General features: G+C 42.3%; 1 protein-coding gene across 4 annotated transcripts in view; it reads left to right on the top strand.

The window, feature by feature from the left end:
- LOC141112215 (AP-2 complex subunit alpha-2) overlaps nucleotides 1-18,022 on the top strand; it is a 199,269-nt gene that overhangs the window by 114,602 nt on the left and 66,645 nt on the right. For 2 of the 4 annotated variants that reach the window (XM_073604817.1, XM_073604816.1), the window contains exons 9-15: nucleotides 1,829-1,997; nucleotides 3,718-3,855; nucleotides 3,950-4,132; nucleotides 12,116-12,213; nucleotides 12,644-12,875; nucleotides 15,225-15,395; nucleotides 17,578-17,715. In XM_073604817.1, coding sequence (XP_073460918.1) covers nucleotides 1,829-1,997; nucleotides 3,718-3,855; nucleotides 3,950-4,132; nucleotides 12,116-12,213; nucleotides 12,644-12,875; nucleotides 15,225-15,395; nucleotides 17,578-17,715 — 1,129 coding nt within the window. The remainder of the gene's footprint in view (nucleotides 1-1,828; nucleotides 1,998-3,717; nucleotides 3,856-3,949; nucleotides 4,133-12,115; nucleotides 12,214-12,643; nucleotides 12,876-15,224; nucleotides 15,396-17,577; nucleotides 17,716-18,022) is intronic. The other 2 variants (XM_073604818.1, XM_073604819.1) reach the window with 1 other exon arrangement.

Genomic DNA, 18,022 nt, shown 5'->3' with positions numbered 1-18,022 from the left:
AATCGCTGCAGCAATCTTACTCGGAAGTGGGAGCGGGTACCTGTCAAAACCAGGGATCTGATCCCCCTACCCCCAAAAAGTGAAAAATGTGGCAGTGGTGACAAACAAATGGAACTTCCACTTTTAGGTGTCGCTCTGCTTTAAGGACCCTAGCAAAAATAGAGGATTACGTGGAGGAGGGTTTTTTTTTTTTTTTTTTTTTAATATAGGAAGTGTTAAAGCTTTGAGCAGCATGTCGGGGTCCAGTCGCCTAAAGGTGCAGCATATAACCCATCCATTATGATTGAAACCTGGTGTCCTGTACTGTACAATAAATACATATAAGTCCTTTTTAGTTGGATTTGCTGTGAGTTTTTTGATGAGTTTTTTTTTTTTTTTTTTTTTTTTTTTTTAGGATAGGTTTAGGTTTATATTCCAGTCCTAGCTTATTACAGTGTAAAGCGATGCATATTACATACCCACTGAGAGCAGCAAATACCAATCTGTTAATAAATGAAAGCATTGCCATGCTTATTAAATAAAAGCCTGCAAAGAGCTGCTATAATGTACCGCAATCCATAGTAATCAATGAGAATTCTCCTTCCGCTCATTAGTAAAATGAAATTTAATTAGTTGCCCTGGACTTTGTGCACCATCGTTCGGAAAACAATTAGAGAAGTAATTGACATACTTTCTAAAAATACTAGACTATCCTGCCAAAACTTACTTCAGTACTTTGACCTGGTAAAAGCATGTATATTTGGCTTAAATTTCTGTATGCCTGTCTACCATCAGTAACACAGAAAATATTGAAAAAAAGTGAAAGCCAACCATGTTATGTGAGCTACCCCTGAGTATTTGTGCTCCTTTTTGTTTTGTTTTTTTAGCAGCCACTGGCTGTGTGTGTGCTAGTCAGAACACATTCACTTTTTAAGAGCAATCTTCTGATTAGGATGAGCAAAAGGACAGAAACAAAAGCCCATGTATTCCTCTAATGAAGGTTTCCTGTAAGTCCAATGTAGATTATGTTCTGGTTTTAGTGGTTTGAAATGTTTAGGTAATATGGTTGGATCGGAATGTGGGGTTTTAGGATTAAATCTGAGATGTGTTAATACCTCCAGTCCAGCAGATCACCATTATAGGATGCCGATCGCCTATTTTCCTGTAGTGTAGTGGCTACTGCCTGCTTGTAGCTATAGCTATGGGTAATTATCTGATACAAGGGCAAGCTTGTTTACAGAAGCTTTAGGGCAAAATAGAGGCAGATGCAACCTAACATGATCACAAGCTTGTTAAATGCATGTAGCACTTCCAAAAAATGTACTGCTTAACTAATATGTTCCCTATTCTACCCTTCATCTACCTGTTCAGCCCAGAGCTTTTCTTTTCTAACAGCTGGAAAGTGAGAAGCTGCCTGAACCCTTCATAGAGACTCCATGCATTCAGGGCTACCACCAGCCTTCCCTCTTTGATCTCTCCTGTGAATATTTTGTGGTATTTATGCACACATATCCTGTGAGATGGGACAGATGCTCCCTGTTGTAAACACAAGCTTATATTCTCTTAAATTTAGAGATTCCTAGAGATGTATAAGTGGGTATTGGCTTTTGTGTTTATGACCGAGAACAAAGTTTTTTTTTTTTTTGCGCACACTGCAAAGTGCAGGAGTTTTCAGATGGGAGGGTTAAGAGAGCAAGCCTTCGTCCATAGCAAGCAACCTCTGTTGTAGCTTTAAACGCCACCTGCATTCAGGTTTTTCCAATTCTGCAGCTCCGAAGGGAGATATCAGCACTACAGCCTACCAGGCCATTACACATAGCCCATGTGTCTCTTCTATCCTGCTCTCCAGTGAGCCCAATCTGCTGGTCCGGGCATGCAACCAGCTGGGCCAGTTCCTGCAGCATCGGGAGACCAACCTGCGCTACCTGGCATTGGAGAGCATGTGTACCCTGGCCAGCTCCGAGTTCTCACACGAGGCTGTGAAGACACATATTGAGACTGTAATCAATGCACTAAAGGTGAGCTGCCAATATGAACCCACGTGTCAATAGAATGTTTGTTAGTACAAATGTTTTGTTAAATCAGATTTGCTAGATGTTGTGTTTTTTTTTTTTGTTTTTTGTTACAGCTAAGAATCTTACTCAGTGCTGGGGGCTGTTATTGTTGAACTCTCAGAAGCAAAGCGGGCTCCAGGGTATGAAACTGTATCTCCAACAGTGGTAAGTCTTTCCTAGAGTCAGCACAGTTTCCAGAGGAGATACAATAGCAGCCTCCAGTACTGGATGGGAGCCTTGTGCCAGGTAACCACTGTTCTGATAGCTACCCCTAAATAGTAGTAGTAGCAGTTAGCAGCAGTAATAGTGGTAGTAACATCAGTTGTAGTATTTTTGTTCTTATAACCAGGGCTTTTTTTCAGGGGGAACTTGGTGGAACTCAGTTCCACCACCTCTGGCTCAGACCCTTGGTGCCTGCTCACCACAATCGCTTGTAAACACAGGGGTCTGGTTTCTATGTTTACAAGTGACAGCTCTGCGCTCTGTATGTAATGCAATCCTGGTATTTAATGCCCCTTTAAGACCCTCCTACTGTTTTCGTGAAATTTGACTGAACACACCAACTATTTGATGTGATTTGGAGGGTGTGTGTAGCGGGAGGGCTTTTGTGGGGCCGTGGTTAAGTTCCAGCACCTATTGTTTGAGAAAAAAAGCCCTACTTATAACTGTTGTGTTATTAAACACAAAAGATCTACTATCATGCTGTTATGTAAGCATACAGCTAGATGATACTCCTCAGCCAATGGAAATGAAAAACAATGGCAACCAGTTACTGTACATCATAATAGAGGAGATGAGATCAATATGATTCCCATTGTAATTGTATAATCTGGAACTTTTTAAATTGGTGAGTGAATAAGTGTTTTGTTTCTGAATATAGTTGTAAGCTACTTGTGTGCCTCGTTCCATAGAGATCCAGTTGTTCCATATTTGCAGCGATAAATCGCTACTCGTAACAATTGGTAGCCCTTTTTAGTAGAGTGATTACCTGTGTACTCCTTGCCTAAGTTTAAATACAACAAATAATAAATGCGTTGTACCTAGTGTATTTGACACCCAAATCAGATTTTATTTATTTTAATTTTTTTCGCTTTCTTATTTACCCTCCACTCCTGATCGATAGGAAAACATTTTACGTAATCTTGAAACAAAAATAATAGTGGCCAAAAAAGCACCCATAGTAAACATTGTAAATGTCCTTTATATCAGTGGTTAGTAGGTGAAGGGCCCCTTGCATTGGTGGTTAGTGGAGAAGGGTCTCCTATTGGGGATCAGGGAAAATAATTCCTAATTTATGTTTATGGTCCATGTAATGCCTTCTTAAAGTAAGCTAAAGCAAACCCTTTTTTTTTTTTTGTTTCAGATAGTGAAGAGGGATTAAAATACTTGTCAGGTTTTTAATTGGTGTCTGTGCCCCCATTAGGGAGATAGCCTCCTCTATTTGTTATTTTTACCATCACCGAAATTGGAAAAAAAAATCAATTGTGAGTTGTAACCAGAAGAGGAAGTAAGAGGAGATCTTTTCAATAATTTTATATCAATAATATCAATATTATGCTTTGGACTTTCCCACTAAAATTTAGTATATATGTGTAGTTTTAATGTAATTTTCTTGCATTATGCATTCTTCGTGTGATCAGACCAAATACTTCAGAGATTGTATTTCTCTGTCTCTCCCTTACAGACAGAAAGGGACGTAAGTGTGCGACAGCGTGCAGTGGATCTACTGTATGCAATGTGTGATCGCAGCAATGCTCAACAGATTGTAGCAGAGATGCTAAATTACCTGGAGACTGCAGATTACTCCATTCGGGAAGAGATTGTAAGAACTGCATTGGAATGCGTATAGTCTAGAGTGATTTATCACATACACATGTGCTTCTTTGACTCGGTTTTGCCTGTTTTATTTATTTCAGGTTCTCAAGGTAGCAATCCTTGCTGAAAAGTATGCAGTCGATTACACATGGTATGTGGACACCATTCTTAACCTCATTCGGATAGCTGGGGACTATGTCAGTGAAGAGGTCTGGTACAGGGTAATCCAGATTGTCATAAACAGAGACGATGTTCAGGGATACGCAGCCAAAACTGTGTTTGAGGTAAGAAATGAGCTATTTTCTTTCATTTAGTAAGCCAAGGTTGGCTAATATGTCCCAATTATAAATGCATCAGGTTTTATTGAACTCTGTCAGAGAGGGGAGACATAGACAACAGGAATAATTACTGGACAGTATTCTATAGCTCATGTATAAAGTCATTGGACTAGCACATTCTGATCAATATTCCTATCGCACACGTTCCTGGTAGAAATGGCTCTTAAAATGGTGTGTGCTGCAGCGATTACTAGTTGGGTCCTGGAAACATCAAACAAGCGTACATATTCACCAGCACACCATGGATCGGCAATTTTTGTCCAAAAAGTTTTAATGAAAAAGATCACATCGCAAAGGAAGGTGCAATGTTTCGGAGCCGCGCAGGACCCCTTCGTCAGGCATGTGATAAGTTGCAACAGTGTCAAAAGCAGAATATAAACACAATAGCCACCAATCAAAACATGTAAAAGATGAAAAAAGTCACACCCCCCTCCCTGTGACGTCAATATGACGTCAGAATCCCACCAGAAAGTGTTACTAATAGGTATTAAAGTAATTTAAGGTAGGCAGGGGCACTAAAACCTAAAAATCGCAGAATGCAGACCGCATATCCGGCGGTGGTGTGAGAGCACTAGATCAGGTACACTAACCAGATGTGTCCGATCGGAGCACAACGCCACTAGGACCCAGCGGTCCTATTGTCAGTCAGCAGCCCTGGCCGCCAATCACGGCGTGCCACGTATGCCGCACATGCCCATGACAACAGGAAGACGGGGGGGGCGCCTAACTGCGGGGGCGTCTTCGTCACGGAAACCAGTGACGTATGGCTGGCACCGCATCAGGCAACCAAAGGGTGAGAAGAAAGTGTGAGTGTGTAGGAGCGAGACTGGGGAAGAGCGAGCAAAGCGCGAGAGAAGTGAAATGAGTAGAGCAGAGATGAGAGAGCGAATATAGACTAGCACATAACTTGTCAATTACACTAATCAGTACCAAGTCTCATCACAATTCAAATACTAAGTACAAGGGATCAAAAATAGCTTCTTTTTTTTTTTTTTTTTTTTTTTTTTTTTTTTATGTAGTCGGCTCTATGCTTTTTTAAAAAGTCAGCTGTGGCATGGAAAATGGATCCATAGTTCCATTTTGACAAGTTGCTATAATATATTTATCTAGCTTTGAGAATATCTCACCCATTCACCATCTGCCAACTTCTCATATGCGTCCACTTAAGCTTAATCCACCAAAAACTAACATTTAAGTTTTTTTTCTTTTTTTTTTTTTTTTTCCTCTCATCCTTTTGAAAGATATGCAATTAGCGGACCTCCAGCTGTTGCAGAACTAAAAGTCTCATGAGGCATAGTAAGATTCTGACAGCCACAAGCATGACACCCAGAGGCATGATGAGACTTGTAGTTTTGCAACAGCTGCAGGTCCGCTAATTGCATATCCCTGCGTCTAGAGAAGGCATCTGTCTATTAGGACCCATGATAGGTGGTTTGAGGCCCTCTATAACTGTTCTCACTGGCAGGTCCAGCTCTTACCCCTGTTCTAGGTCTAACCTTAGTTTGCAAACACTGACTGGCTATTGGAAGAGATCTGGCCACTACTACAGTTGATTGTCATGGAAAGTTTGAAACACATGGCTGTAGCCCTGAACTACAATTGTGATGGCCTACTAGAGGTCTCCCATCTCATTACTTGCGTAAGTCTCTTGTTGGTCCACTTGCGGTTTGGTTAAATTGTTGAAATTGAACCTGTTTCCAAGAAGAAAAGCTTTGTTGTTGGGTCCTTTTTGCTTCTTCAGGTCCTGGCCCTTCCATTCAGCCTGTGTTGTACACATCAAGTATTCACCAGTGTGTTGATCCCAGCACTATTCTTTGCTGCACTCTCAGGGCATTCACATTGCAGGAAACATACACAGCCTCCTACTGTGGGCACAGCTAGCACAGGTTCTGGTGAACAATGTAGCCCTGTATGTCTAGCCCTTGCAGAGGTTTGGATGGATCCCGAACCTTCAGAAATCCGTTCTGAAACTGACATGCTTAAAGTATGTGGGTCTATTCTTAGTCACAGCTCAAACAAGATGTTTTCTTCCCTAAGAAAAGCTTCAAACTTACAGGTACCAGACTTGTACTTTTCAGTCCAGGAGTAGCCCTGAGAGTCCTGCAGCTGAAGAGAGCCTCCTTCAAGGCAGTCCCATTTGCCTAGTTTTACTTATCTCTATAAAACAACATTCTTTTGTTGTTGGACACCTCAGTCCAGTCTATGAAGTCCGCCACGAATGTCCTATTTTTTTGGACAATCTCCATGATGGATGCCAGCCTGATGGGCTGGGGAAGAACACTAGTCTCTCTGTCAATGCATGGACTCTTGTATACTGATCAGCGTTTTCGTGCTACAGGCAATTTGACTATCCAGATCTTTATCACCTTGCTGGAGGGTCATCTGATCTGAAAATGCCATGGCATACATCAACTATTAGGGAGGACTGCGATATCCTGCTACGGCAAAAGCTATATCTATCTGATTCAGAACTTCACATTCCATCTTTGCCTGCCGTTAATATCCCCAGCGTGGACAATTGACAAGGCAGACTTTCTCAGCCGGCAGCGTCTGAACCCATGGGAGTGACCCCTTCACCTAGAGCCGTTGCAGGACCTGTTTTACATGTGGGGGACACGGGATGTGTACTGCCTGACCTCCAGGTTTTACAACACACGTTTGTCACCAGGTATGGGAATAAGTTAGCAGAAGCAGTGGATGTTCTGTTGGCTTTGTGGGATCAGTACACCCAGATCTATGCCTTTTTCAACCCTAAAACTCTATCCTCATCTGCTTCACAGGATAAGGGGCATTCCTGTGGCCTTTTCTAGGTTTTTTTTGTGTTGAGGACCATTTTAATATCCAGTCTCAGTCACTGGCTTTAAAGTGTTACTAAACCTACAACAGTAAAATCAGTATATGCAGTAAAGCATGCTTGTCATACTCCCTGTGGAAGCTAAGGTTTTAACCCCCCTGCATTTTGTAAAAAGGCTGTTTGATCCTCTTCTCTGATCATCCCCTTCCACAGTCCCCAAACCATCTCCTGATAGAACAGTGCTTTGGGGGCACTCTGGACATGCTTAGTTTGGTGTTTAAAGCTAAAGCGTTTTTTTCTTTTTTTCTTGGGAGAGTGCCTTTGTTCAGCACAGGGCCAATCGGCACTGTCCAGACAGAGGGTCAGGGGTCCTGCAGCCTCATAGGATAATCAGGGGAGAATGAGAACTTCTCCTACAAGCTTTAACCAGGCACTGATGGAAGTAACAAGACTTAAATCTCTCTAACTGCTAGCACTAGCTCTAACTGCTGATTAAAAAAGGTATTTAGCAGTTTATATTTACTAAAACTATTGCATTTCCATGTTCTGTGTACTGTGGGAGACCAGATATAGTGAATGCAGGGTCCTGGGTTCATGATGGTGAAGGCTAGGGGGTCTATTTCTCACAAGGTTTATCACGGTACTTGGAAGGTATATCATATGAGATTTCTTCATAAGATGAAGCTGGGTTTTAAATTAACATTTGGCCCTCGGCACTATTGAAGTTTAGGAAATTGTCCTTACGATCTTGTTTCAGAGACCATTGGCTTCTCATTCTCTTATTAACATCTTTGTTCATGGTGTCTTCCATGTGACCCCCTCTGCTTGTACCAAGATTGGTGTGATCAAATGCTTTTCATTTTTAAAAATGGCACCATTTGCATTCGGGTGAAGTGAAAATGATGTAAGGTCATTGCGTCCAGTTCCCTATATCATAGAGACGGTCAAATCGGTTTCGGTCTCTATGATCAGCGGCAGCTGGTTGATCGGGTGTCCTGGTGGGACCGAATAGCCTGATGCAGGAGGGGGGAGAGAGAGAGAGAGTCCCCTGGGAGTCCCCTCCCGCTGTTGTAAAAGCAGTCCAGCGACTAGTTAACCGCTAGGATTGCTTTTAAAAGGAAAGCCTGTTGCTTGCCCGCTTGTATGTTCTGGGCATCGGCAATATGATCTGCACATCCCCGAGCGTGTGTGGGCTACTCTCTGCTCAAAAGCCCATGACATAGAGGGATCTAAAACCATCTAAGATATTCCTTTTTATTTCTTTTTTTTCCTTTTTTTTTTTTTTTTTTTTTTTTTTTTTTTTAGGGTATCTCCTTTGTACCTTCTGTAATCCCCCCCCCCCCCACCCCCATCATTCCACCAGGTGGATGTTCAGGCCTCATATGATGTCTGCTTCAGACTTAGATGAGGTCTGCCCCCTAACAAAAAATTAAGTCAGCAGCTACACGTATACTATAGCTGCTGACTTTTAGTATTAGGACACTTACCTGTCCTGGACTCCAGCAATGTTTCCGTCCGCTCTCAGGTGCTGCCGCCGCCATTCGTAGTGAGGGAACCTGGCAGTGAAGCCTTGCGGTTTCACAGATGGTTCCCTACTGCACATGCGTGAAGCAGACTGCGCTTACTGAATTGCCCGGCGGTGGGGGAGGGAGGAGGGGGCTGAACGTGATCGCTCCACAGCACCTGTCAAAAACGGGTACCCACTCCCCTCCGAAAGGTGCCAACTGTGGCACGGAGGGGGGGGGGGGGGAGTGGAGAGTCAGTTAAGTGGCGTTTTTACTTTTGGGTGTAACTCTGCTTTAGGCCCCTTTCTCACTTATACGACTTGTCCCACGATTTTGTACTGCAAAATCGTATGACAAGTCATTCTCCATGATTTTCAATGACTACCATTCATATTGGCACGACTTTAAATCGTGCCGACTTGAAAGTAGTCCCTGCACTACTTTGGTTCAACTTCTATGCGAGTTGTACTCCATAGACCTCAATGTTAAACCCTGAAGTAGCATGCAAATCGTGCCTGAATAATATAGACACGACTTCAGTACGACTTTGTAAGCACAAGCCTGGCTCGCTGATCGGGAAAGGAAAACTTTTTTTCCTTTCGCGATGAGCGTCAGGCAGTGCTGACAGCTGTCTGGTATAAATCCTGAGGGGGAACGCCGCACCAAGTTTTAAATGAAAAAACCAGCGTGGGTCCCCCCCCCCCCAGGGGCATACCAGGCCCTTAGGTCTGGTATGGATCTAAGGAGAACCCCCTATGCCGAAAAATCGGCGTGGGGTCCCCCCCAAAATCCATACCAGACCCTTATCCAAGCACGCAGCCCGGCCGGTCAGGAATGGGGGTGGGGACGAGCGCCCCCCCCCCCCCCCCCTCCTGGACCGTACCAGGCCGCATGCCCTCAACATGGGGGGGTGGGTGCTTTGGGGCATGGGGGGCACCCTGCGGGCCCCCCCACCCCAAAGCACCTTGTCCCCATGTTGGTGAGGACAAGGGCCTCTTCCCGACAGTGACCTCATAAGGGGGCGGGGTCACCGCCTATATAAGTCCATTGCGGAGCGTTCAGAGACCATTCCAGCTGGAGAGCATCGTGTCAACATCTCTGGAAGAAAAGAAGAAGGCAGAAGTCCGGGCCAACGCTAGCAATTGAGCTGCAGAAAATAGCGGAGGAGCCGGCAGAAGATCAGGACACCGGGAGGAGACGCCGGAGATACCCCCGAAGTCGGAAGAGGACCCCCGAAGTCGGAAGAGGACCCCGGAGCTGCCTAATAAATTACCTTAAAAACCTGTGTACCATGTACCCCATACTTATTCACATAGGGTGGGGGGCCGGGATCTGGGGGCCCCCTTATTAAAGGGGGCTCCTGGATTCCGATAAGCCCCCCCCGCCCGCAGACCCCGACAACCAACGGCCAGGGTTGTCGGGAAGAGGCCCTTGTCCTCATCAACATGGGTTCGCGCTCGCTCGTCCCCACCCCCTTTCCTGACCGGCTGGGCTGCATGCTCAGATAAGGGTCTGGTATGGATTTTGGGGGGACCCCCACGCTGATTTTTCGGCGTAGGGGGTTCCCCTTACAATCCATACCAGACCTAAGGGCCTGGTATGCCCCTGGGGGGGGAACCCACGCCAGTTTTTTTATTTAAAACTTGGCGTGGAGTTCCCCCTTATGATTCATACCAACTACTGTATGTTTTCATTTGTTAATGCCAAAAATGTGGCAAAGTCATACAAAGTAGTACTGCTCCCAAATCGCGGTAAAATCGCGGTAAAATAGCGCGACTTTGAAGTCGTATAAGTGTGAAAGGGGCCTTAAGGTTTTTTTGAATAGTTAATAATTGACTATTGGCTAACAAAGCAGTGCTGGCAGGTCCATTCCCTGCTTGAGTTTTGACCAAGCAAGTAAAAGTTGGCTGAAATTCAAGCAGTGTATGGTCTGCTTTCATTAGGGCAACTCACTTGAGGGTGAACACTACAATAATTCCCCAAAACACAATCTAGTTGGCATAGAAAAGCTAACTAGCCTGATCTCAATGTATATTAAGTGGTATATATGTTCCATTTTGGGTGCTTGCGTAATTGAGTAGGCAGTACACCCCACCATCCTACTATGGGATGGGTGTGCAGTTTTATTTGCAATCATGTGTACAAACAAAACTCTGTTTTAAAATATAAAAAAATCTGTCCTGGCTAACTGTAGTGAGTCCTGGTTATTTTGTGCAATGCATACTAACTCTCAGCAATTTTTCAACAATCTTAGTTCACTGCTCAGACTACTTTTAAGAGGAATGGGAATCTCTAGTTGCTTAGGGCTTTTGTGAATGATTGCAGTTTCAACTCTGTTAATAAGCCAGAAAGGCTTGCTTTCTTAATTCATAAAGCAGAAGTTCTGTTTTATGGATTGTTCCTGAGCCATTTGGAACAGCTTCAAGACAGCACGATGTCTTGAAACTGCTTAGTAGTAGCCCTGGTTTAGGGGCTCCACTGATTTAACCACTTGACCTATGGAGGATTTACCCTCTTCGTGACCAGGCTATATATATATATATATATATATATATATATATATATATATATATATATATATATATATATATATATATATATATATACACACACACACACAAAAAAGTTTATAATCCTAGTAATGGCGGCGATCAGCAACTTATACTGGGATTGCGATATTGTGGCAGACAATCGGACACTAAAGAAAAATTGACACTTTGCAGGAACCAGTGACACTAATACAGTGATCAGTGCTAAGAAATATGCACTGTCACTGTACTAATGCCACCACCTGAGAAGGGGTTAAACCTCTAAGGCGATCAAAGGATTAACTGTGTACCTAACCAGTGTTTTTGTGTTGTGTGTGTGTTTGCTTTTACTCGGAAGTGATACACTTTATTCCTTGCTTTGCAGGGACACTAAATCCATCTCTTCTCCCCTGTCAGAATGGATCTCTGCCTTGTTTGCACAGGCAGTGCCCCGTTCTGTGTCTCTGCCCGATGATCATAGCAGAATAGGCGCTCGTGTCCCCTGTAGATGAAAGTGCAGAATCCTATAAATCTGCTATGGGGCGATCAGTGTTTAAAAAGGAACAAAGCCTGTAGAATGTTGGTTGAAAAATTAACTGTAATGTACTGTAGTTCTACATAAATAGAATGCTGCTAAACACTATAGTTTGACTATGTTGAACATTGATGATGATTAACTCTTGAAACTTCAACTCCAGAGAATGGAGAAGTTGGAGTTGGAATTCTGCTGGGGTTTTTTTGCCACCTGTGATGCCATCTGGTGTCCAGAAACAATAATGAGGGGATGGGAGAATTGAGATCGAAAGACACTGAAAACAATGGGACTCCAGACAGCTCTTACCACTTTCCACTATAATACATTTTTCTCAATCTATACATCATCAGATTATTTTTTTTCACCCGTTACCAAAACACTAATGAGATTTTTTAGTAAAAACAGATGTTCTAACCCTACAACTTTAAAAAAAAAAAAAAAGTTTTTAACTATAGTTGTCGAAGAAAGGTCCCAAAGTAACTGACATTTATAATCATAATATTTTTTTTTTATTTTTTTTTTTATTATGTGACTATTGATTTACTTTTCTTTGCATTTATTTTTCAGGCTCTTCAGGCTCCTGCCTGTCATGAAAATCTGGTCAAAGTTGGCGGGTATATTTTGGGCGAGTTTGGTAATCTTATTGCTGGTGACCCACGTTCTAGGCAAGTTTGAACGCATGATTACTGTTTTCATTTTGGTACATTCCCTGTATTTTGGAAGTCCCATTTTTACAAATCTCTTCTTTCTTTTATTGTCTGAGGGTGACAAAGCACATGCAAATCAATACAATACTTTATTTTTTAATGTTTTGTAATTTCTCTGATTGGCTATTTACAGTATATGGTATGTATATAAATCCTTTAAAATGTTGGTTTCCAAAAGATGTTCTAAAAAATTTCCTAGATCTATGTGTCTACACTTATGTTAATATTACAGTAAAACCTTGCTATAAAGCTATGGTGCAATTTCATTACCTTACAAGTGATGGGGTATATCCATTTTATTATATACATTTTAGTTGTGATTACGATTACATTCCACATGGTGTACGTTGGGTTAATTTTTTTTGTTTCCTTTGTGTTTTCTCTACAGCCCTTTGATCCAGTTTAACTTATTACATTCAAAGTTCCATCTTTGCAGTGTGCCTACCAGGGCTCTGCTCCTCTCGGCCTACATAAAGTTTATTAACCTCTTCCCTGAGATTAAACCCACCATCCAAGATGTGCTACGAAGTGACAGCCAGCTCAGAAACGCCGATGTGGAGCTTCAGCAGAGAGCTGTGGAATATCTGCGCCTGAGCTCAATTGCCAGTAATGACATCTTGGTATGTCCACGGGGAGAATTCTTGCGTAATAAAGACTGACATGTTTTCAGTTTCATTTTAGCAGCTTGACTCCTTTTTATGTTTAGGCAGTAATGTTTTTATGTGATGTTGAATAGCAGTTCTCTTAAAAAATTTATAAAGCCACCCAGTGCTGTAGTAGAATATACACTAGATCCTTTCTGCATTAAAGTGACCCTAATCCACAGCCCAGCCTGTAAAGAAGCACATCTGTACTTAACTTTCTGGCATACACTGATGGCCTGTAACTTGCCACCCCGCCCTTTTGGGGTCCCTACCTGCTGCACCTGCTACACGCAGTGTAAAGGCCCATCGGCCTTTATGATCTGTAGCGATGTGCAGGTTGGCAAAAGGAAATACAGTGCAGTAAGGGAAGCAAGTAGTCACACCCAGAAGTGTGTGTATACCTGACGTAAAAGGGTAAAGAAAGAGGCTCCTTCTGAGTATTAACTGTAGAAACTTTATGGTACAATAAATAAAAAAACACTTACATTTGTAGTTTAAAAACGATCAGCATGAGGAAAGTCCTGCAGTGGTGCGTCTCCTTGCTCGCTGGTTCAACAGACCCTCAGGAACCGTCCGCCGGCTCTGTATACTCTGTGGCTCAGATGGTAATGCAGAGGAGAGGCCTGAGGCGTTTGTGGAACACAGGGGCGCCTGACGTCACCAGAAGTATTGCAACACCGTTTCTGAGCCTGCGCCCACTGTCGGTGGGAAGGACAGGCGCGCTCCTTTGTCAGAGTAAGAAGACGTACTGCTGCAGGACTTTCCTCATGCTGATCGTTTTTATTTATTGTACCATAAAGTTTCTACAGTTCATACTTAGAAGGCGCCTCTTTCTTTACCCTTTTCCTACGTAATTTGGAGTGTGCTTCTGCTATCCTGAAGAGGCCGTTTCTTCTTCACCCCTGGATATCCTCATCCATCTTGCACGGTTTGTGCTTTTCCCCGATCCACAGCCATTTTAATATCACAGACTTAGGTTCTCTGGCATCATTTGAATTACAGTTTGTGCCAGAACTACCCCCATTTCCACCATATACCTGCTGTGGCTGGGGAGTATTAAAGTTGGGCATTTCAAGACATGTCAAAGCGGCACTATAGATCTAACAAATACGATGCAAAAAAATTCAATATGGAGCAGCAAACTATAAGGGGCTATATGAAACTGCAAAATAATTAAATGTGCATGTTACAATGTGAAACAGACAAACTGCAGATAAGGCAACCAACAATTATGCATGTGTGTTGAAATTATTTCTCAGAGAATAAAAATAACTTAAAATAAGTGTGAAAACAAATAGTGCAAATGTCCTTGTATCATACATGAAGTAAAAAAGAAAGTATATAGCCCATAGTGAAAAGAAAACCATTATCATACAGTATGTTTTTCCAGCTCAAGTGCAGAGAGATCCACCACTGGCTAAGAAAGATAATCACGCCTCTTACCAGAGAAGGTGGGCCAAAGATTATAATGGCCAAAAGCGCATAAGATGTTATCACAGGCTAGGTGATCAACAGGGGGGAAACGATGGACGTCACTCCACAATCAATACCAATGTGATGCCAAGACAAAAGTACAAATCTCCATTGTGAAGTCAATAATAAGCATCAGGATTTATTGAAAGCTTACAAGGTTCACTGACAAACCTCACAGCAGGGTAGATCAGCAGGCTGATAGTACAAAGCAGAGAGCACTGAATAGTGCTCAATGGTTGTTGCAGGTGGACGCTGTGAGTGGCTACACAAGTGTTGGTTGCCTTATCTGCACTTTGTCTGCTGTTCCATAATGCATTTTTTTTTTTTGCACAGTATTTGTTAGATCTATAGTGCTGCTTTGACATATGATTTTTATGAGAGTTGGTATCACAATTTTTTTTTTAGCCAGCTTCTTTATGATATTACGTTTATTAACCTAGCGCAGATTTTTTACACTTTTTTTTTTTTTTATTTCAAGACCTGTGCCACCACAAAGGTAAGCAAGTATAGGTTCAATGCTTTACAGATCTGGGCTTTTTTTTCATAATCCATGACCCTGCGGTGACAGGGTCACTTCAAAAACTGTGGAGGACATTTTTGCTGTGCCTCATCTTTTTAGTACTATAATGTTTCAAGATTTGATGGCCAATAGCTTTAAAAAAAAAAAAAAAAAAAAAAAAAAAAGTTAGCCCAAATGTTTTTGTTTTTTGTCATAACAACACTCAGCGAAGGGATGTTCGCTGGTTTTGATGACCGCATAGGGACCTATGCTACCTAATTTGACCATAACTGCATTTTAAGGCATTGCTGTGTTTTTAAAATGATAAAATTTACAATTTTTCTGCTTTTAAGGCTACTGTTTTGGAGGAGATGCCGCCTTTTCCTGAAAGGGAGTCCTCCATCCTGGCCAAGTTGAAGAAAAAGAAGGGTCCCGGCACAGTCACTGACCTGGAAGACACAAAGAAGGAGAAAAACAGCTCTGATATGAATGGGGGCACTGAGCCCGTCCCTGTTAGCACAGCGGTATGTCACTATATAGGGAAATTATGCAAATATTGACTTTCTGCTGTAATATAGAATTCCAGCTAGTCTGAATGTTGTGTATGAAATAGTTTTGTTTTTTTTTTTGGTTGGTTTGTTTGAGTTAGGGCAGGTGCAGACAGCAACTTACCAGCTATCTAAGCCCTGCTGGCATTGTACTGCACTTGTCGTTTTTACCGAGTTCAAAGTATCTCCTTGGGACATAATCCTGTTATTATGCTTTACACAGCATTCAGTTAAAGTTTCAAGCACACAGTAATGATGAGTGATCCAGTGCAACAAAATACAGTCTTGGGAGGGAGGCACTCCCACTGGTGTCAGCACAGCCTAATTTTAGGCTGGTTCAGCAGGGACCAGCTGAGATTCAAACCATGTTTGGGCAGGCTGATTGATTTTATTATTATTTTTTTTTTTTCATGCGATTATTGCCAGCGGCTATAGCTGCTAGCAATAATCACTGTTGACAAAAATACTAATAGCAGTTTTCTGCATTGTGGTATGATTGCTAGGGTAAATAGCAGCTTTCCCCAATGAGTAGTATAGCTAACTCAAAAAGTACATGTGTATAAGTGCAGTGCCAATACTTTAAGTGAATAACCAGTGATATTTGCAAAATCTTAAATGATGATATTAATTGAAAAAAAGCCTTGTGTTGTTAATCCAACCAATGTTGCAAATGCAATTGTGCAGAATGTCCAAATTCCAAATCTATCATCTTGTGAACAGAGAATGTATATAAAGAAAGTCCAACGCCGTCCTAGGTGAATGAAAAGACAGTCCTTTGGATAAGTGTGTTCAGAGGTCAGCCTCCACCTCCCCATGCAATCAACACTCACCAGAAGGAATGACTGCCGTTTACAGCGGCATCTACGCCAAAAGATAACCCAGCATCCACCGCAGGTCTAAGAGCTTCAACCAATGTTTACCTCTGGGACTCTTTTTGGTGTAGCCAAGCTGCAGCAAATAAAGCTCACCAGGAGCCACATAAGGTGCTTTGATAGTGTAGTATTGCTTCATATTAAAGTGATTGTAAACGATCACATTGTAAAACAACCCATTCAGTTTGAAAATAGAAATGAAAGGCAAAAGCTTTTTGTATAGATATAAAAAACATTGTAAATACCCCCCCCCCCTTTTTTTATAAGTTATGATATCCGCTCTGTTCTCAGCTGCATAAGTGCTGGGGGGAGGAAAAGCAGCAGCACACTGAGCTTTCCAGTGAATGGCTGTGCAGTGGGGGCGTGTCAGGACAAGTCTGATCGTTGGAGGAGAGCATACGGAGTTCCCAGCACAGCTAGAGAACTGACCAAGGTGTGCGCTCCTGCTTAGTGTGGTCCGTTTTTAATAGGAAAGCAGAGAAACTGGCAGGAACACAAGGGATTGCACATGAAGGAAGCAATACAAAGAGAACAGGATACTTTCAGGCACATATCAGTAAAATGAAATGTTGGGGTAACAAATGCTTTAAAAACTACACTATCAAAGCACCTTGTCTGGCTCCTGGTGAGCTTTATTTGCTGCAGCTTGATTACACCAAGAAGAGTCCAAGAGGTAGACATTGGGTGAAGCTTAGACCTGCGGTGGACACTGGTTTGTTTGGCATAGATCCCGCTGTAACGGCGGCCATTCCTTTTGGTGAGTGTTGATTGCATGGGGAGGTGGAGGCTAACCCTTGAACACTCTTATCCAAAGGACTGTCTTTTCATTCACCTGGGAAGGTGTTGGACTTTCTTTATACACATTCTCTGTTCACAAGATAGATTTGGAATTTGGACATTCTGCATGATTGCACTAGCAACATTGGTTGGATCAATAACATGAGGCGGTTTTTTGTTTCACTTTTATTTTGTTCAATTACTATTATTTTAGATTTTAAAAATATCACTGGCTATTCACTTAATGTATTGGCGCTGCAGTTTTATACACAAATAATCACTGTGAGTTCTCCCGGCCGGGATGGCTCCCCTCACTGGGAGAACACCTGTGGTTTCAGGAAAGAAAATCGCTCTGTCTATGACTGGCTTTAGAGTGGGGCTCAGTTGGCTTATTTGAAAGGCTGTCTACATGTATATTGGCACTATAGTACAAGCTGGGAGTAAACTAGGTGTGTGAATTGTACATACCTGGTATTAATGTGTTTTGTTTATCCTCTTTGACTGTGCAGCAGTGTCCCATCCTTGAAGAACAAAGCATATTTGTGGCACGCCCTCATCCATCTTCTTTCCTGGCACCCCTCTCATCTAGCAGCCATTACCCACAGTCTGGAATGAACTTCCCTTTAGCAGCACTTTCAAATTGCCAGGTTCTTATATCACTTGAAGGATATGAATTGTACTAAACATACTCACTCCTGTGTAATGCTTGCTTCCAAGATATTTGCCTTGCTGAAACTAAAATGATGCTTTTTTGTTCTAATATGGTGGAGTTTACAGTTTTGTTTTTTTTTTTCTGTCAAGGATTTGTTTTTGAAGTGATGTTTTTTCATTTGCCTGTTTTGTTATGCTGTCTATACAAAGTGTGAATTTCGTCTGGTTCCTGATGAACTGACCAAAACTTGCTCTTTGGGTGGCCCTGTGGGCACTCTCCCACCCGTCATCTTTCTATTAAAA

The sequence above is a fragment of the Aquarana catesbeiana genome, linkage group LG11, assembly GCF_042186555.1.
Source record: "Aquarana catesbeiana isolate 2022-GZ linkage group LG11, ASM4218655v1, whole genome shotgun sequence".
In the NCBI taxonomy this organism is placed as follows: domain Eukaryota; kingdom Metazoa; phylum Chordata; class Amphibia; order Anura; family Ranidae; genus Aquarana; species Aquarana catesbeiana.
Note: the sequence above shows the minus strand (reverse complement) of the source record. Positions and strands in the feature narration are given on the sequence as shown.